This window comes from Coregonus lavaretus (genome assembly GCF_964263955.1).
Source record: "Coregonus lavaretus genome assembly, chromosome: 7".
Lineage (NCBI taxonomy): Eukaryota > Metazoa > Chordata > Actinopteri > Salmoniformes > Salmonidae > Coregonus > Coregonus lavaretus.
In genome coordinates, this window is record NC_139994.1 from 46,614,983 (window position 1) to 46,635,714 (window position 20,732).

General features: G+C 43.9%; 1 protein-coding gene across 1 annotated transcript; it reads left to right on the top strand.

Moving 5' to 3' along the window:
- The first annotated feature begins 2,360 nt into the window (after window positions 1-2,360).
- LOC311132034 (serine/threonine-protein kinase D3-like) lies at window positions 2,361-17,539 on the top strand. Its single transcript, XM_084165199.1, has 19 exons — window positions 2,361-2,429; window positions 2,762-2,973; window positions 6,535-6,673; window positions 7,149-7,280; window positions 7,523-7,680; window positions 8,694-8,898; window positions 9,150-9,239; window positions 9,734-9,872; window positions 10,056-10,179; window positions 10,278-10,355; window positions 10,584-10,797; window positions 11,159-11,187; window positions 11,348-11,420; window positions 11,553-11,659; window positions 11,782-11,943; window positions 12,122-12,220; window positions 12,319-12,586; window positions 13,910-13,995; window positions 15,365-17,539. Exons 1-19 carry the CDS (start codon window positions 2,372-2,374, stop codon window positions 15,527-15,529), a joined length of 2,538 nt encoding a protein of 845 aa, XP_084021325.1. The 5' UTR covers window positions 2,361-2,371; the 3' UTR covers window positions 15,530-17,539.
- Window positions 17,540-20,732: the final 3,193 nt, after the last annotated feature.

Genomic DNA, 20,732 nt, shown 5'->3' on the forward strand with positions numbered 1-20,732 from the left:
TTGCATACATATTCTTACCTCTGTTGATTGATATCTATTGAATTGTATCCATTTTATGTTTTAGAAAGATTTGCACAAATATGAAAAGAGATGGTATCATCATAAAACAATATCAATTTAGATCATACAAGGGACAAACCTTACCTTAAATTGTGGAGATCTTTAAATTTTTCAGTTAAGTGCCTGCACCTGCTGTCCTTTCAAATTCAAATCCAAATGTTTCAGTTGGGCAGTTAGGTTCTTGCAAGAACCCCCACCAACTAATGGGGTTCCTCGATGAACCCCACCTCCTATGGGGTTCTTGGAAGAACCTTTTGGGGGCAATTGTCAGTCCCAAAAACCCTAAGGTTCTTCAAAGAACTTTGAGGATCTTAGAAGAAGCTTTGTTGAATCCCCTCATTTTTAGAGTGTAGGCTAACTTAGTTCAGCTCAGTCCTGGGGGAAATGCTGACATGGGACAAACATTAACAGTGCATGTAGCCCTTAGGCACTGTGCAGTACAATCTCCAGACAGTATGGAATGCATGGACACCGCTACCACAGCACAATTTTACTCCAATCAAATTAGATCTCCACATAGTTGTACAGCTCTCTGATTAGTTTAGAGAGTTACAGTATCTGTTTCTTTAAGAGGTTAGCGTTGGGCAAACAGTATGTAACTATCAATGCTTCTAGTTCTTGTAACTTCTGTTCTCTTTCCTTGGTTGGCGTTTACTGAATATGTGAGCATGATATGTCCATCTCTTTATATAAAACAATGATCCCTTATTATCACTACTGTTGATTGGAATGAATCAGATTGGTTTACAGAAAACCGCTTTAGGATGAGCTAATCAATGACCGTCCTCTCACCAAACGTTGTCATCATTAGGTCTATTCTTGTCTGTGATTGGCTCCAACCTCAAGTGAAGATGTGCAGGGTATTATTGTTGTACACTGAATGGTTGATGATTTAAATGTTGGGTTTTACTTTTATCATGGGAGATGGGATGGAGGAACTGGAAGGAGGGGGTTGACAGTGCACTGTGTTGTGTTGGCTCTTTAATTGTTTTATTTGTAAGACTGATACCAAGAGACTTGGCCCCAGAATGTATATTACTGTATGTCTTTGAGAAGGAGAGTGGTCTTAACGATTTGCAGCTCCTGATTGTGTTGCTAGTGCTTTGTGATGTGGGGAATGGGGATGGGATGTAATGTTGATTTTTACTGGGAGGAGAGAAATTATGGAACAAAACCTAAAGTGTGTGACATACAGACTAGCAGGGCTGAGGAAGAGAAGCCTGAAGAATGATAAGCGGAAAGAGATGTGAAGTGCTGTTAGGTGACAAGTGAGAATCAGTGACTAAAAAGAAATGGTACATTGGAGAGAAGTATTGGGGAAAGTGCTTTGTTTCAATGCAGCAAATAATGTACAGAATTGCCAATGTATGACCTCTGTCGCTGTCACACACACTCAAACTTACTCTCAACATGTACAAACACATTATTTCAAACACACGCCTACATCCATCCCCACGCAGTCTAGATATGTAAAAGTCAGTGGACTGTAGTTTATAGATCTCTAAAGATGCTGTATTTATACACAAACGAATGTTTAAATGAAAAATACACATATACCTAAACGCATTGCTTCTCTTCCAAATATATACCACATGTAGAAGTAAAAACACCACTCACCATCTGTGAGTCAGTGTGTTACTATGGGAACTGTAGAACATAGCCATGGGGTGGAGGGATAGGGGTATGTGATGCACTCGACTTCAGTATATCGTATCTCATTGTTAAGGGGCCAACAACCTTGTATATTTTATTAAAGGTTCAATAAAGAAAAACTTTTCAAACTGATCCTGATCTGTTTGTGTGGTGTCATTCTTTTGACACAATGAAACAGCTTGTTTGAAATGAGTTTGAAATGCACATTTACATTACATTTACATTTTAGTCATTTAGCAGACGCTCTTATCCAGAGCGACTTACAGTTAGTGCATACATTATTTTATCGAACCCACAACCCTGGCGTTGCAAACGCCATGCTCTACCAACTGAGCACATCTTGCATGTATAACTAGGGGCATACTGGAACACGAGATGAAGTTGTACTCCACATAAACCAATAAACGAGTTTGACATTTATTGGATAAATGATAATGGTGGACCAGGCTTCTGGTAAGTATCAGGTTGACGTCTGTGTGTGTGCTCACATTCTGGGCTGAGGGTGTTACTCAGTGGTTTCCTGTCACTTATAAGCCTACAGCCTCACATGAGGAAACCAAATCCACCAGTGTGCTTCTGAAGAAATGGTTAAGAACAGTAACTACTGTTAATTTGTTAAGGTGTCTTTTGAACAAGGACAGGCGATCGGGCTGCTAAGATGGATCTTTTAATGCCCGGAAGGTGTAAACTAGACTGTATGGACTCTGAATTATCAAGTAAGGCGGTTTCCCTCACCAAAAGTACTGTGCAGTATCTCGGTAGCCATGTTAGTCTGATTGAACTTAGAACAGAAAATCTAGTATGTCAATATGCTCTGTTATTTTGTTCACTTATTGACAAGCTCAGTGCCTGTGAAGTACATTCAATTGCTGTGTATGTAGGAAATGTGCTATATGAATAAATGTTATTTTTATATGAAGTGTACCTGTGCATCCATGAGCCATCAGTACTTCTATTCGTGACATATCTTTTAATTCTCTCCTATAAGTGCACCGCTGTATTTGTCATACCTCTCTAACGTTATCTATATCTCTATCTGCACCTATAGGTTCTCTCTCCAGCATGTCAGTGACCCCATCTAGCCCAGGTACCTCTGGTCGACCTCCCCACCCCGCCGCCCCCGCGCCCCTCCAGGCCCCTCTCGGCCCTGTCTTGGTCCAGTTCCAGCTAGGCCTCTTCAGGGAGGTGGTATGGGTGCATGGAGGACAGCTCAGCTTTCGCCACGCCAAGAGACTGGCGGCAGAGATCATAGAACGCAAGGTAAACATCCCCAGCCAGCCCCCCCCCAGTCTAGAGTAGTTTAGCCAATTCATTTAACTATTGGTGTGATGCAATACAGTAATTAAACATTTACATTTTAGTCATTTAGCAGACGCTCTTATCCAGAGCGACTTACAGTTAGTGAGTGCATACATTATTTTTTTTATACTGGCCCCCCGTGGGAATCAAACCCACAACCCTGGCTAAATCTGTCTTTCTCTGCCTCTATCTCTCTCGCTCCCTCTGTCTTTCGTGCTCTCTCTCTCTCTGTCTGTCTGTCTGTCCCTACCACACCTCAGTGAGAGATAGCCCTGTTACTGTGTCAGCCAGAGGGGCTGCTGTGTGGTTTAGCTGTGTCTACAGCTTACTTTCCAACCACAGCCTCCCCTCCTGCATCACACACACACATGCATGCACGTTCACACACACCTCTCCCTGCTCAAGCTAGGGTTAGGTTCACTGCCTGGTATGACAACTGCTCTGCCTCCGACCGCAAGGCACGAGGGTAGTGCGTACAGCCCAGTATATCACTGGGGCCAAGCTTCCTGCCATCCAGGACCTATATACCAGGCGGTGTCAGAGGAAGGCCCTAAAATTGTCAAAGACTCCAGCCACCCTAGTCATATACTTTTTTCTGATACCGCACGGCAAGTGGTACCGGAGCGCCAAGTCTAGGTCCAAAAGGCTTCTTATCAGCTTCTACCCCAAGCCATAAGACCCCTGAATAGCTAATCAAATGTCTACCCGGACTATTTGCATTGTCCCCCACCCACCCCCTCTTTTACGCTGCTGCTACTCTCTGTTTATTATCTATGCATAGTCACTTTAACTCTACCTACATGTACATATTACCTCAATTACCTCGACTAACCTGTGCCCCCACACATTGACTCTGTACTGGTACCCCCTGTATATAGCCTCGTTACTGTTATTTTACTGCTGCTCTTTCATTATTTGTTATTTCTTTATTATTTTACTTACCTTTTATTTACTTAACACTTATTTTTCTTAAAACGGCATTGTTGGTTAAGGGCTTGTAAGTAAGCATTTCACTGTAAGGTACACTACACCTGTTGTATTCAGCGCATGTGACAATTACAATTTGATTTGATTTAGAGTTAAGGTTAGGTTTAAAGTTAGTGCTAGGGTTATGGTAAGGGTACAGGTTAGGGGTTTGGGAAAATAGGATTTTGAATGGGACTGAATTGTGTGTCCCCACAAGGTTAGTTATACAAGTGTGTGTGTGTGTGTGTGTGTGTGTGTGTGTGTGTGCATACGTGCAATGTACTGTATGTGTGTGTCTGTGTCTGTGTAGGTGTCTTTGACCATGGTACTTCCCTACGGAGCAGAAAGAGGAACTGTCCCTCCCTACCTTCAGGCTATGCTCAAACCCTACACCTCAACCCGAGCACTCTGTTCTGTCACCTCTGGTCTCTCAGCTCCCACTCAGCCCAATCCAAGCTCTTCTCTGTCCTGGCACCCCAATGGTGGAACCAGCTTCCCCTTGAAGCTAGGACAGCAGAGTCCCTGCCCATCTTCCGAAAACATCTGAACCCCTACCTCTTCAAAGAGTACAGTGCCTTTGGAAAGTATTCAGACCCCTTGACTTTTTCACATTTTGTTAGTTTACAGCCTCATTCTAAAATTAATTAAATCGGGTTTTTCCCTGATCAATCTACAGACAATACCCCATAATGACAAAGCAAAACGTTTTAATTTTTTTATTTTGGCTAATTTATATACTAAAGAAACAACTGAAATATCACATTTACTAAAGTATTCAGACCCTTTACTCAGTACTTTGTTGAAGCACCTTTGGTAGTGATTACAGACTCAAGTCTTCTTGGGTAAGATGCTACAAGCTTGGCACACCTGTATTTGGGGAGTTTCTCCCATTCTTCTCTGCTGATCCTCTAAAGCTCTGTCAGGTTGGATTGGGAGCGTTGGTGCACAGCTATTTTCAGGTCTCTCCAGAGATGTTCTATCGGGTTCAAGTCCGGGCTCTGGCTGGGCCACTCGAGCATTCAGAGACTTGTCCCGAAGACACTCCTGCGTTGTCTTGGCTGTGTGCTTAGGGTTGTTGTCTTTTTGGAAGGTGAACCTTTGCCCCAGTCTGAGGTCCTGAGTGCTCTGGAGCAGGTTTTCATCAAAGATCTCTCTGTACTTTGCTCCGTTCATCTTTGCCTCGATCCTGACTAGTCTCCCAGTCCCTGCCGCTGAAAAACATCCCCACAGCATGATGCTGCCACCACCACACTTCACCGTAGGGATGGTGCCAGGTTCCCTCCAGACATGACGCTTGGCATTCAGGCCAAAGAGTTCAATCTTGGTTTCATCAGACCAGAGAAACTTGTTTCTCATGGTCTGAGAGTCTTTAGGTGCCTTTTGGCAAACTCCAAGCGGGCTGTCATGTGCCTTTTACTGAGGAGTGGCTTCCGTCTGGCCACTCTACCCTAAATACCTAATTGGTGGAGTGCTGCAGAGATGGTTGTCCTTCTGGAAGGTTCTCCCATCTCCACAGAGGAACTCTAGAGCTCTGTCAGAGTGACCATTGGGTTCTTGGTCACCTCCCTGACCAAGGCCCTTCTCCCCCGATTGCTTAGTTTGGCCGGGCTGCCAGCTCTAGGAAGAGACTGGGTGGTTCCAAACTTCTTCCATTTAAGAATGATGGAGGCCACTGTGTTCTTGGGGACCTTCAATGCTGCAGACATTTTTTGATACCCTTCCCCAGATCTGTGCCTCGACACAATCCTGTCTCGGAGCTTTACGGACAATTCCTTCAACCTCATGGCTTGGTTTTTGCTCTGACATGCACTGTCAACTGTGGGACCTTATATAGACAGGTGTGTGCCTTTCCAAATCATGTCCAATCAATTGAATTTACCACAGGTGGACTCCAATCAAGTTGTAGAAACATCTCAAGGATGACCAATGGAACAGGGTGCACCTGAGCTCAATTTCGAGTCTCATAGCAAAGGGTCTGAATACTTATGTAAATAAAGTATTTATGTTTTTTATTTATAATAAATTTGCAAAAATGTCTAAAAACCTGTTTTTCGCTTTGTCATTATGGGGTATAGTGTGTAGATTGCTGAGGAAATAGTTTTATTTAATCCATTTTAGAATAAGGCTGTAATGTAACAAAATGTGGAAAAGGTCAAGGGGTCTGAATACTTCACTGTGTGTGAACCTGTATGTGGTCTGTGTGAATAATCTGGAAATCCCCCCAGAGGTAATTGCACATTGCCTGTTTTTGGTAGCAAACATACAAACAAACGGTCAGAAAGCCTGAAAATGAACCCACACTCAAACTTGTTTCCATCACATTTGAATATCTAACGACATCGACGGTTGACATCCCTCACATTGTTCCATGACCATTCTCTCTCTATAATGGCCTCCTCCTCACTCAACGCCCACTTTCTGTCTGTCTAGTGCCTGTCTGTCTGCAAGCTTTTGATTATGCATATCAGGATGAAAAACCAGACAGAACCAGGTTCACCTTCCAACAAGACAACAACCCTAATTGATTGATTGATTGATTATGTCTGTGTATTTTAGGCTCCAGAATGCAGTGTGGTAGGTGTAGGGGAGAAGGTCCTCCTGTTCAGACACCAGCCTGGCTCAGAACACCTCCTCCACAGACTCACGGACCAGGATGCACTGCAGGATGGCGACCAAATAGAGGTCATCCTCTCAGGTCAGACTGGGGTCGTGTCTTAAGTAGCATTCTATTCATTTTATAGCGCACTACTTTTGACCGAGGCCCGCATAGTGAGTCTACTTACTTACTAGTTTAACGCCTCGATCAGACCGACAGCGTCATTGCATTTTTGTAATTATATATATTTTTTCTAACCAGAGCCTTGCAGCATTGTGTTGCAGAGGCGATTGCAGTGTGTTCCGTGTTCTATGTGGTGCATACGTTGGATTTATCCAACGTATGCATCAAATTGTATGCGTAGACTTGACAGAAATAGTAGTAAAAGGTGAATGTTGAACATTTATTGCACACATATCCACAAACATTTTGGATTACATAATGAAAAAAGTTTGACTGCAGAAATTATTACACAGCATTGATGCAATGATGCTGTCGGTCTGATCAAGGCATTAGCGTCCTAGGTTATTGAGTCTATAGCGATAGAATATCTGCTTATTCTGATCTGACTCAGGATCAGCTGCTGTGACAGAGATGAAGATCCGCCCACACTCCCTGGCTGTCCAATCATATCGCACCCCCACCTTCTGTCACCACTGTGGGGAGATGCTGTGGGGACTGGTACGTCAAGGGTTAAAATGTGAAGGTAAGGAAGTGGATACAGTACAACTTTTTCCATATATCCTATCTTTAATTACAGTGTGCAACTTCAGTATTTGTTGAATTGCATTGAATTCTTAATCGTATCTATCTTTGTACCTCAATCTATTTTGCAATTCTCAGATTCTGTCTCAATTCTGTCTCACATCTCTCTCTCTCTCTCTCTCTCTCTCTCTCTCTCTCTCTCTCTCTCTCTCTCTCTCTCTCTCCGTCCTCCTCTCTCTGTAGGTTGTGGGTTAGACTTCCATAAGCGCTGTGCGCTGCAGTTGCCTAATGACTGTAGCCGTGCGCGGCGTCGTGTGTGTGGCCCCAGCCTGTCCCTGTTCCCCCCTGGCAGGCCCCGGACGCACTCCCTCTCCACACCTGCAGGTGGCAGTCTAGAGGAGGTCAGCATGCATAGAGATGCAGTGAGCTCCAAAAGTATCGAGACAGTCACAAATGTTTTGTTGTTTTGGCTCTGTACTCCAGCATTTTGGATTTGAAAGGATACAATGACTATGAGGTTAAAGGGCTGACTGTCAGCTTTAATTTGAGGGAATCTTCATCCATATCAGGTGAACCGTTTAGAAATTACAGCAGTTTTTGTACGTTGTCCCCCCATTTTAGTGGACCAAAAGTATTGGGACGAATTTCATCATGTGTATTAAAGTAGTCAAGTTTAGTATTTGGTCCCATATTCCTAGCATGCAATGATTACATCAATCTTGTCTCTACAAACTTGTTGGATGCATTTGCTGTTTGTTTTGGTTGTGTTTCAGATTATTTTGTACCCAATAGAAATTAGTGGTAAATAATGTATTGTGTCATTTTGGAGTCACTTTTATTGTAAATAAATAGAAAATGTTTCTAAACACTTCTACATTAATGTGGATGCTACCATGGTTACGAATAGTTCTGAATGAATTGTGAATAATGATGAGTGAGAAAGTTACAGACGCACAAATATCATACCCCCAAGACATGCTAACCTCTCACCATTACAATAACAGGAGAGGTTAGCATTTTTTGGGGGGGTATGATATTTATGCCTCTGTAACTTTCTCACTCATCATAATTCACGATTCATTCAGGATTATCCGTAATCATAGTAGCATCCACATTAATGTAGAAGTGTTTAGAAACATACACTGGAGTGGTTGATGTCATAGACTTGCATACATTCTATTTAATTCTACGTCAGCAACACTTATCATGGATGCACCTATTCAACTATTTTACAGGGCAATATTGGGTGATTCTAACAGCAACAAATCAAAAAAGACCTGAAATCTCTTATTATCTCTCTTATTATCTTTCTTTCTGCCCCAATCTTTTCCTTCCTCCCTTCCTTTCATCTCCCTCTCTTTTTTTTCTCCCTCACCCCCTCCTCCCTCTCTGCTCTCTTCCCCTCCCCCTCTAGATCAGTATGTCCAAGCCCAGGTCCAGACCCCCGTCATGGACAGATCACCAGGTGTGGCTTGGGGTGGGCCAGGGAAAGGGTGGTGAGGCGGGCAGGGCTAGGGTGCCCCACACCTTCCACATCCACAGCTACACCAAGCCCACCGTGTGCCAACACTGCCGCCACCTCCTCAAAGGCCTCTTCCGCCAGGGCCTACAGTGCTCTGGTGAGATGGGTCAGGGGGCATAGTTCAGATAGGGCGTGTGGTTATGGGAGCAGCTGATATATTTAGGTTTTATTTAGGGGTGATGCTTTCTCTAATCGTACGTTTCTGAAGCGGGTATGTCGATCACTTGGTCAGATTTCACATTTTGTGTTATTTCTGTGTCAGTAATCTTTATGTACTGAAGTTGACCTCTCTCTTTCTCACACTCCCTCTCCCTCTCCCTCTCGCTCTCTCTCGCTTTCTCTCTCCAGACTGTAAGCTGAACTGCCATCGTCGCTGTGAGTCCTCCCTGGTCCTCTCTGACTGTCCTGGAGAGAGGATGAACACCAATGGGGAAGGAGGTGAGAGACAAGGTCTCAGAGCAAGACAGGCCACTGAACTTATTAACCAATGGAGTCCATGTCGAACATGCTTAAAGGAAAAGTTTACTTTTTTTTAACCTAAACTCTATTTTTGAAGTAAATGGCATGCTATAGAAGTGTCCAGACACTTGTTTAGCGATTATTTCCGTTGCCGTTTATAATAGGACGTATTTGAGTGCTTTTGTTCATGTTTTTCTGTGCCCCTACAACTGCGGAACAAACATGAGGAAGTCTATCGCTGGTTGGGTAAGTTTCTCAAAACCGAGTAAAATAAATCACAAAAAAAGTGTCTGGACACTTCTATGACATTTACATCAAAAATAAAGATTTGGTTGATAAAAAGTGAAATTGTCCTTTAAATTATACATTCCATGTACATGCTTTGACAAGACAGTAGAACTGCCATTCTTCACATTGACTCAAACAGTGCCTCAGTAGCTTAATATTGATGTAGGAAGTGTTGTGACACACAGACTCAGTGTCCAGTCTCGGCTACAAGAACGAAACAGAGGACGATGAGGAGGATATGAGCTTGAGTATAACATCACTAGAAGACTATGACAACAAGCCATCTACTGAGGACCCATTTGCTGAGAACAAGCCACCAATCATGTAAGATATATTTTTTTAATGGCTATGATAGGATGTCAAGTTCAGTATGTTTCCATTATGAGTTTTGATGATAATAATAATTTGAGTATGTAGTACATGAGTGTCTGTCATTGAAGTTGTAGCTGAAGTTGTCAAAAGTTATCTCTTTCTCCATCTCTTCTTCCTTCCTTCCCTCCCTCTCAGTCCGTGTTTCAGTAGTTACATTCCTCTAATGCGGGTAGTCCAGTCTGTCCGTCACACTAAAAGACGGGCCAGTGGAGTACTGAGAGAGGGCTGGCTACTGCATCACACCAACACTGACACACTGGTGAGAACACGCACGCATGCATACACACACACACACACACACACACACACACACACAGAGAAAACACTTACACTTTACTTTCCCGTTGTTTCTGTCAGAGGAAACGTCATTACTGGATATTGGACTGGAAGAGTATCACTCTGTACCAGAACGAGAGCAACACCAAGTACTACAAGGTAGGTTCAATGGGGAAGAAAGATCCATCTATCATTCTAGCATTTACCAAACCAAGGCCAGTCAGTCACCTCAACTCTACAGTACTGACCTCTTGTGGCCAAATAAAACATCAACAAAATGTTTTCTTCTTCCTCCCTCCTCTCTCACTCTTTCTCTCCCTTTTCTTCCCTTCTCCGCACCCTCTCCTATTTCCCTTTCTCTATCTTCATTCCTCCCCCCCTCTCTAGGAGCTTCCTCTTTCTGAGGTGCTGCAGGTACTAGGCCCCGCCCAGCTGTCTGTCCCCTTGTTGCCAGGCAACAGTGCCCACTCCTTCGAAGTGGTGACGGGCACGCTGGTATACTGTGTGTTGGCGGGCAGCGACGGACAGGCCTGGGAGACCGCCTTACGCCAGGCTCTGATGCCCCTACAGAACAGCGGGCAGGTGGGCAAACAGGGACAAGGTGAGTCAGAGAGGTAGCATGTTTGGACTGAGGTACTATAGTATTGTTCAGAGATATGCCAATGACTGACATCAGAGCCAAGTAATAAGAGAGTTTGGTCATTGCGGGTTCTGTGAACGTTCTGTGGGCCCACTCCCACGACTCACCTCCATGGTGTCCTGTGTCAGTTGGCCAAACTCTCTAGGGCTCTGAGTGAAATGCCAATGGATGGTCTCTCACATTGTTTTGCATAAAGGTTTTAAAGTAAAGTTGGCATCATCCTTATGCATGTTAGACTTAGTTCATGTCCATGGTCATGTTCTTTAACAATGGTGAGATTGACAATTGGTGACTGATAAAGAAAAAACTATTTCTGTTATAGACCATGGACCCCAGAATGGAAAAATACCGGTAAGTGTGTGGGGTGGGTGACTGATGGATATTGAGTATGAGCTCTTGAGTCTCATTGTCTGAAATGGATAGATGAGTAACTAACACTGTATTTGTTTGTATTGCGCAGATTTGTATTTATGTTTGTGTGTGTGTATTTATGTTTGTGTGTGTCATTCAGGATGTCAGCTCAGTGTATCAGATCTTCACTGATGAGGTGCTGGGTTCAGGACAGTTCGGAGTGGTGTATGGAGGTGGGTTTGACGTTACACTAGAATAAATACTTTCTCTACCATTACCTGTTAGGCGCAATGAGTTTCTTCTAGATTATATAGGGTATTATCATTGTATTACTTGGCTAGCTGAGATTCTGCTCACGTCCCCAGGCACCCACAGACAGTCTGGTCGGCCAGTGGCCATCAAGGTCATCGACAAAACCCGTTTCCCTACCAAACAGGAGAGACAGTTGAGGAACGAGCAGGCAATTCTACAGGTGAAGGTTCTGGATTTGTGTGTTTGTATTACATTTGTATTACAGGGAGGTACAGTATTCGAAATGAACATCCCATTGTCATATTTGTTTCCCCTTCAATATGTGTGTGCGCGTGTGTCCAGAATCTGTCCCACCTCGGTATAGTTCTACTGAAGGGCATGTTTGAGACCATGGAACACGTCTTCATTGTCATGGAGAAGCTACATGGCGATATGCTGGAGATGATTCTGTCCAATGAGAAGGGCCGACTGCCAGAGCGCACCACACGCTTCTTGGTTACACAGGTACTGGCCACATAGCGATAGGATATAGACTATTTCTTCAACAGTCTGCGGTATTCAAGTAGTGCCTCTACGGGGGAAAAGTAGTGCCTTTTATAATACATTTGATGCATACCTCAATATGTAAAATTCAGTTGATTTTGAATTTCTTGTTGACTCACAGACTAGTGTGTGTGTGTAGATTCTAGAGGCCCTGCGATACCTGCATTTCAAACACATCGCTCACTGTGACCTGAAACCTGAGAATGTACTGCTGGCCTCCCCAGACCCCTTCCCTCAGGTCAGTGTGTGTTTGTGTGTGCGTGCATGTGCATCAGTTTGTCTGTGAAGACTGTCTACTCCTTCCATCAGGCTTCACAGCAACTCCTCTCCCCTCAGGTAAAGCTGTGTGACTTTGGTTTTGCCCGCATCATCGGCGAGAAGTCATTCCGCCGGTCGGTTGTGGGCACGCCGGCCTACCTGGCACCCGAGGTCATCAGTAGTCATGGTTACAACCGCTCGCTGGACATGTGGGCGGTGGGTGTGGTCCTGTACGTCAGCCTGAGCGGAACATTCCCCTTCAACGAAGATGAGGACATCAGACAACAGATCACCAACGCTGCCTTCATGTACCCTCGCCTGCCCTGGTCTAACATCTCACTAGAGGGTAAGTTTCTTCCCCTGGAAGGACCAATGCAAGCAAAAGAGCCCCATAATGATCATCAGTGATCCACCACCATATTTTACTGTTTTTTCTGGCAACCCTTCCAAAGAGCCTATTGGAATGGGGATGGCGTCTAATTGTAGTTTTGGAATCTTGGTGACCCCAAGATGCCACCAAGTTCTAGAATTCTCCAACTGTGGCCCTTGGACTTTTCTTTGCCTCCCAAACCATCTTCCTCAGTATGCGTTGGGACAAGATACACGTGTCCTCTACCAGGCAAGTTTACCACTGTTCCAGCGGTTTTAAACATCTTAATTATTGCCCTAATAGTGGTAAGTGGTATACTGTATTTTGTTTTTTAGCTGTTTGTACCTGATTTATGAAGGTCAACAACCATTTGTCTCTTTTCGTTTGTGAGTTCTTTGCCTTTCCCCATGGTGGTGGATGACAAATGGATTTTACATGCGTAGTACCTCATTTTTATACCCCAGTGAAACAGGAAGCCATGGAAGGCCACAATACAGTTCCTTAAGTTTATATGAACTTAAAGTTGAATGTTAATGCAGATTTCATTTTTGATAAGATTCTTAAGAAGTGCCAATCATTTTGAGACCTATCTTTTTGAGATATAACAATTATTACTTGTTAAAGAAAATCTCTTTCTCTGGGCAATTGTATTAGTATAAAATAATATCATTTTCAAATTGTTCTGAGCGTATAATATAGCTCAGTATTTTGATAATTTTTCGTTTATCTTTATCAAGGATGCCAATAATTTTGGAGGTGACTGTATGTATCAATTTTACTTCATGACCCCTCAACCCCCCTTCTCCTATGGGTATGGTGGCTCGCCCAGGGAGGTTGTTTCACAAAAGTGTTTCCCTCAGAAATATTAAGTAGGTCTGTACCCCCGCCTGCCTTGGGCTAACATCTCACTGGAGGGTAAGTCTTTACCCCCGCCTGCTCTGGCCTTACATCTCAATTTAGGGTAAGTCTGTACCCCCGCCTGCTCTGGGCTAAACATCACAATAGAGGGTAGGTATTTACCCCCACCTTCCCTGGGCTAACAAATCACTAGAGGATAAGTATGTACCCCCACCTGCCCTGGGCTAACATATCACTAGAGGATAATTATATTCTCGCCTGCTCTGGGCTAACATCACACTAGAGGGTGAGCAGGGTTTCCCCCTAGTGTTTTGTCTAAGGCGGGGAGCAGAAACCAATCAGCATTCAAACATCATTTTCTTTCCATAGCCCTGGGCTAACATTTTATCTGTGAGGGGGTAGAATCAGTCTCTCATGACGTTCTCATCTCTCTCTCTCTAGCGGTGAGTCTGATCAACAACCTGCTCCAGGTTGCAGTAAGACGTAGGTTCAGTGTGGGAAAAGCAATGGGACACCCCTGGCTACAGGTAAGAGACCTCAACTTCTCCTAACATAAACACTTTAAGGCTCAGACACACCAAGGATATTGACTGCTGAGAGGTATTTAGCACCTCTTGTTGGCAGTTAACTTTTTGTTGTTCACAAATACGCCACCGATCCGATTGTCAAAATACTCCACACCACAAGGTGGCAGTAGCTTGTTGGGCTTGTGCCTACTGTAGATAGCTAATGTTAGCCAACTAGCAAGATGCACTAATAATGTTGTTAGCTAGCTATAATTTGTAGTAAGCCCTTGTTGATATGAGCCAGATGGCCACAACTAGATAACTTGCAAAATTATAATTAAATCCCAATGGATTCGTTTTTGAATGAAGCAGCTGCCTGTAAGTCAGTGGAGAAGCTAGCTAGCTAGCTAGCTATGTTGTGCTACTGGAAAATAATGGCGATGCTAACGTTAGCTAGAATGCGAACTGGCACTGGCTGTGTGGGATAGTGGAGAGTGGATTTAATGATGTATTATTCATCTTGCTAGATAGCTAGCTTAGTAGAGCATTTAGTGTTGTGTGCATTGTGCTGCACTTACCACCCCATTCGTTTCATATGAAGTGTTTGTGACTGCCTTGGTCAGTTAGCAAGCTAACGTTAGCTAGCTAACTAATGAGCTAGTGCACATTATCAAGCCTAACAAAAAAAAAACACTACTTCAAGCACAAAACTCCTTAGCTAGATGTCAAAAATAAAAAAAGTTAACACTTACTCTAGAAAAAAACAAGTATTATGCAGCTTTAATGTCTTAGAACAATTCTAATGAAAAGGTGGAGGATTACATGGGATACCCTTAGGTTCTTTTTAGTTTTTCTTGTCACCAGTTGGCTCCCTGCCACGTGGAGGTTTGTGCTCTCTGATTGGCTTAAAGTCAAGTTGTTGGACACTGCTGAGCATTGCGATTCTACAAGTAGAAATGACAGATTCTTTGGCACCAGTATGCAGCAGGTAGCCTATGTCTTTTGTTCTAGCAAGAGAAGTAATGGCCTCCTACTGTGGTAAGCATAGCCGCGGGAAGTAGGGGTGCTGCAACACCCCCTGATAAATCACATTTTTAAAAAATCTCTGTGTGTCTGACATATTAGACAAGAAACTGAAAACCGCTCAGAGCAGTTTGTAAGGCAATGGGTATAGCCTATAACAAGTGAGAAGGGTAGCCAGTTTGTAACCCATTATGAATGGCCAGTCATTGACAGGCCATCTCTACATTTCACACCTCTTTCTCTCTCCCTTTATGTCCTTTTCTACTCTCCCTCTTCCCTCTAACCCTAGCTCCATTCCAGCTCAACACCAACAGCCATAACCAAACCCTTCTAACTCGTAACCATAACCCTAACCTTAACTCCCCAGGACTTCCAGTTGTGGTGTGACCTGAGGGAGTTTGAGAAGAGGATGGGCTGCAGGTACCTGACCCACGAGGGGGACGAGGACCGCTGGAGATGCCACGCCCTGGAGAGGGGCCTGGTCTTCCCCTCTCACCTCACCTGGACCCCCGGGCACGACGACAGCCTGTGACCCTAGGCCCAAAGGTGAAGGGTCGGACAAGATGGCTACTGGACTAGTGTGTTTCAGTGGTCATCAGCAAAAACAACTGTCTGGACGCTGTTAGTGGAAGGTGGAGTGGTGAGTCTGTTTTTATAGCAGTCTCATATAAAGACATCACCAGAAGAGATTACGACTCCGGATTCAGACGCGGTGACAAGTCCTGGACTTTATGGTGCCCTAGTGATGCCAGCTCTGGTAGTGGTTATTGTTTAATGCATAATAATATTAGGACTAATGTTTCAGGCCCTCTGTGCCCCAGAGTAGGAGTTTACCTGGATCACAAGGCAGGTACTCTGTCCTTCTACAAAATGTATCCTTCTCTTACACTATGACCCTCCTCCACAGAGTCCAGACCACATTCACTCAGCCCCTCTATCCTGAGTTTGGGCGGTATTGGTACGGTACTGCAGAGATATGTAAACTGTGGTAGAGGTGATGGTCTACATACTCTATATATACAAAAGTATGTGGACACCCCTTCAAATTAGTGGATTCGGCTATTTCAGCCACATCCGTTGCTGACAGGTGTATAAAATCGAGCACACAGCCATGCAATCTCCATAGACAAACATTGGCAGTAGAATGGCCTTACTGTAGAGCTCAGTGACTTACATCGGGGCACCGTCATAGGATGCCACCTTTCCAAAAAGTCAGTTTGTCAAATTTCTGCCCTGCCAGAGCTGCCCCGGTCAACTGTAAGGGCTGTTATTGTGAAGTAGAAACATCTAGGACCAACAACGGCTCAGCCACGAAGTGTTAGGCCTCACAATCTCACAGAACGGGACCGCCGAGTGTTGAAGCGCATAGCGTGTAAAAATCGTCAGTCCTCAGTTGCAACACTAACTACCGCGTTCCAAACTGCCTCTGGAAACAACATCAGCACAATAACTGTTCGTCGGGAGCTTCATGAAATGGGTTTCCATGGCTGAACAGCCACACACAAGCTTAAGATCACCTTGCGCAATACCAAGTGTCGGCTGGAGTGATGTAAAGCTCGCCGCCATTAGACTCTGGAGCAGTGGAAACGCGTTCTCTGGAGTGATGAATCACGCTTCACCATCTGGCAGTCTGACGGCCGAATCTGGGTTTGGCGGGTACCAGAAGAACGCTACCTGTCCCAATGCATAGTGCCAACTGTAAAGTTTGGTGGAGGAGGAATAATGGTCTGGGGCTGTTTTTCATGGTTCGGGCTAGGCCCCTTAGTTCCAGGGAAGGGAAATCTTAACCCTACAGCATACAATGACATTCTAGACGATTCTGTCCTTCCAACTTTGTGGCATCAGTTTGGGGAAGGCCCTTTCCTGTTTCAGCATGACAATGCCCCCGTGCACAAAGTGAGGTCCATACAGAAATGGTTTGTCGAGATCTGTGTGGAAGAACTTGACTGGCCTGCACAGAGACCTGACCTCAACCACTTCGAACACCTTTGGGATGAATTGGAACGCAGACTGCGAGTCAGGCCTAATCGCCCAACATCATTGCCTGACCTCACTAATGCTCTTATGGCTGAATGGAAGCAAGTCCCCGCAGCAATGTTCCAACATCTAGTGGAAAGCCTTCCCAGAAGAGTGGAGGCTATTATAGTAGGAAAGGGGGGACCAACTCCATATTAATGCCCATGATTTTGGAATGAGATCTTCGACAAGCAGGTGTCCACATACTTTTGGTCATGTAGTGTATGTGATGCTTTATTATAACATTTTCCTCTGCATTTATTTTTCACAATGATTTGATCTTAAAACTGTCCACTTGATGACACTGTTTGCCAAACAAACAGCATTGCTAATCTACTCAGTAACTTGCTTAATTTTCCTATAAAATCTTTAGATAATGATGTATAGTGTTTAAGATCCACTATCTAGAGTGTAGAATAGATTAAACAAATGCTACTGTTTAGGGGGTTAATAAAGGTTTTAATCTGCTCTCTCTCTTTCAATGAACATGACAGATCTATAACACACATTTCTATGTGAATTTGGTCAGGTCGTCCAAGAAATTAAATATTGCAGCTTTAAGGGACAAATAAAGTAACAGGGTTGACCGTAACAGGGTTGACGACTTCATCTTAAATCAGCCATAAATCCCCTTGTGACTGGGGGATGGAATCTTGTTGTGTGCAACAGGGAGGGGCAATTGAATGTAAGCTTCACAAAAAAAAAGTTTGACGTGTTATACTCTAACCGCTCAGTCTTCCACCACTAAACACCAGGAAATGGCTCACTTGCTTTTACACTGTGATTTGACTATTCAATGTCTCTTTTAAAAATATTTATATTTTAAAAGGAATAGTTTTACCATATTAAAATGAGAGTTCAGTTCACCGTAAAACAGGGTTGACCTTAAAATGAGGGACAGGTTTGTTTTTTACCTTAAATTTAATAACTAAAAACATGAAATGCATAATTATCTTCATAAATGACTTCGTCAAAGCAACAAAATAACTTTACAATGATGGTGAAAACGTGGAGAAATGTTGGGGTTAAGTGGGTTAAAATCTTCCTGGAAGTCACAGAGGATGCACAGAGGGACATGTCAATATGCGGAATTTTGGCACTTTAGCATGTCTTTATTCATAATAAAGGGCAATCCATTTAACATAACAGGCTTTTAAAATTCAATGTTTGTGCACAATTTCGACTTCGAATATCAAAAGGCACTCATTTTGTGGAATGACCCAGTTACTGTAGGGTCTGCATTGAGGGCTGCTGGGATCAGGATGAACAGAAGGCCGTCTACAGCTGCCCTCAGTGTAGACAGACGTTCACTCCGAGGCCTGCTCTGAGGAAAAATAAGATGTTGGCTGAGGTGGTGCAGAAACTGAAGACAGGACTCCAGGCTGCTCTTCCTCCTGCTCCGTGTCATGCTGGACCTGGAGATGTGGCCTGTGATTTCTGCACTGGGACCAGAAAGCAGAAAGCCCTCGTCCTGTCTGGTGTCTTACTGCGAGACTCGCCTCCAACCTCACTATGAAATTCCAGGATTTAAGAAGCACAAGCTGGTCAAAGCCTCCACACAACTGCAGGAGCAGATCTGCTCTAGTCATGACAAACTGCTGGAGGTTTACTGTTATACTGATCAACAATGTATCTTTTTATCTGTGTGTTATTTTATTTTAACAGGGATTTCCATTGTCCTTTTGCAATGGAGCCCTGCATCTTACAACTACACAACAATGTTATGGATGAACATAAAGGCCATGATACAGTGTCAGCTGCAGCATATAGGACTGAGGTAAAACTCATAATTAAAGACATGCTCTGGAACTTTGGTGACTATTAAGTATTTTTTAAACCTCCCACTTTGAGTGGGATGTGTCAATGTGTAGTTCATATATGCATAATTACTGTCTTACCTCAATTAGCCACGAACTCCCTAGTTTGATAGCGACTGTTTTTCTGGAAGATTTGCTGCGCCATTTTCCCCCATGTGGGCCAGTCCCCTAGCCATTCGAGTTCTAGCCAATGAGCTCCAGCCCCTCGCCAATTGAGTGACCGCTAGCCAGATGCACACACATCAAAGCGAGAGATGGAGCAATGACGTGGTGCACATATCTGCACATATGTGACGTAGTACGCAATTTTCAGGGACCACTTCTGGCTCGTGAGTGCTACTTTCAGAACTACTGGCTAAAAAGTATACAAAAGTACCGGTGAATCTCTAAGTCTAAGCATGCTGATAAGTGTACTGTAAAAGCTATTGTAAGAGGGTGGAACTGTTGAGCTGGTGTGTAAGATTGATTGTAAATATGGGCGTGGCCTTGAGTATATAACCTGGCTGTTTCCTGTCATTCAAGATATTTCTATTACCATGAGAAGGCTGGCATGCACAGGGAGGACGGGACCGGCAACATTGGGGTAGTCCAAATTCAGAAGTGTACAGTGGCTAGCGAAAGTATTCACCCCCCTTGGCATTTTTCCTATTTTGTTGCCTTACAACCTGGAATTAAAATTGATTTTTGGGGGTTTGTATCATTTGATTTACACAACATGCCTACCACTTTGAAGATGCAAAATATGTTATACTGTGAAACAAACAAAAAATAAGACAAAAAAACTGAAAACTTGAGCGCGCATAACTATTCACCCCCCCCAAAGTCAATAATTTGTAGAGACACCCTTTGCAGCAATTACAGCTGCAGGTCTCTTGGGGTATGTCTCTATAAGCTTGGCACATCTAGCCACTGGGATTTTTTCCCATTCTTCAAGGCAAAACTGCTCCAGCTCCTTCAAGTTGGATGGGTTCTGCTGGTGTACAGCAATCTTTAAGTCATACCACAGATTCTCAATTGGATTGAGGTCTGGGCTTTGACTAGGCCATTCCAAGACATTTAAATGTTTCCCCTTAAACCACTTGAGTGTTGCTTTAGCAGTATGCTTAGGGTCATTGTCCTGCTGGAAGGTGAACCTCCGTCCCAGTCTTAAATCTCTGGAAGGCTGAAACAGGTTTCCCTCAATAATTTCTCTGTATTTAGCGCCATCCATCATTCCTTCAATTCTGACCAGTTTCCCAGTCCCTGCCGATGAAAACATCCCCACAGCATGATGCTGCCACCACCATGCTTCACTGTGGGGATGGTGTTCTCGGGGTGATGAGAGGTGTTGGGTTTGCGCCAGACATAGCGTTTTCCTTGATGGCCAAAAAGCTCAATTTTAGTCTCATCTGACCAGAGTACCTTCTTCCATATGTTTGGGGAGTCTCCCACATGCCTTTTGGCGAACATCAAACATGTTTGCTTATTTTTTTCTTTAAGCAATGGCTTTTTTCTGGCCACTCTTCTGTAAAGCCCAGCTCTGTGGAGTGTATGGCTTAAAGTGGTCCTATGGACAGATACTCCAATCTCAGCTGTGGAGCTTTGCAGCTCCTTCAGGGTTATCTTTGGTCTCTTGGTTGCCTCTCTGATTAATGCCCTCCTTGCCTGGTCCGTGAGTTTTGGTGGGCGGCCCTCTCTTGGCAGGTTTGTTGTGGTGCCATATTCTTTCAATTTTTTAATAATGGATTTAATGGTGCTCCGTGGGATGTTCAAAGTTTCAGATATTTTTTTATAACCCAACCCTGATCTGTACTTCTCCACAACTTTGTCCCTGACCTATTTGGAGAGCTCCTTGGTCTTCATGGTGCCGCTTGCTTTGTGGTGCCCCTTGCTTAGTGGTGTTGCAGACTCTGGGGCCTTTCA

Excerpts from the sequence above, each read along its gene's own strand:
- LOC311132034 (XM_084165199.1), top strand. The coding sequence starts at position 2,372 with ATGGATCTTTTAATGCCCGGAAGGTGTAAACTAGACTGTATGGACTCT. Across the intron at positions 7,281-7,522 it reads TCAAGGGTTAAAATGTGAAG|GTTGTGGGTTAGACTTCCAT; the intron begins GTAAGGAAGTGG and ends CTCTCTCTGTAG. Across the intron at positions 11,944-12,121 it reads CACGCTTCTTGGTTACACAG|ATTCTAGAGGCCCTGCGATA; the intron begins GTACTGGCCACA and ends GTGTGTGTGTAG.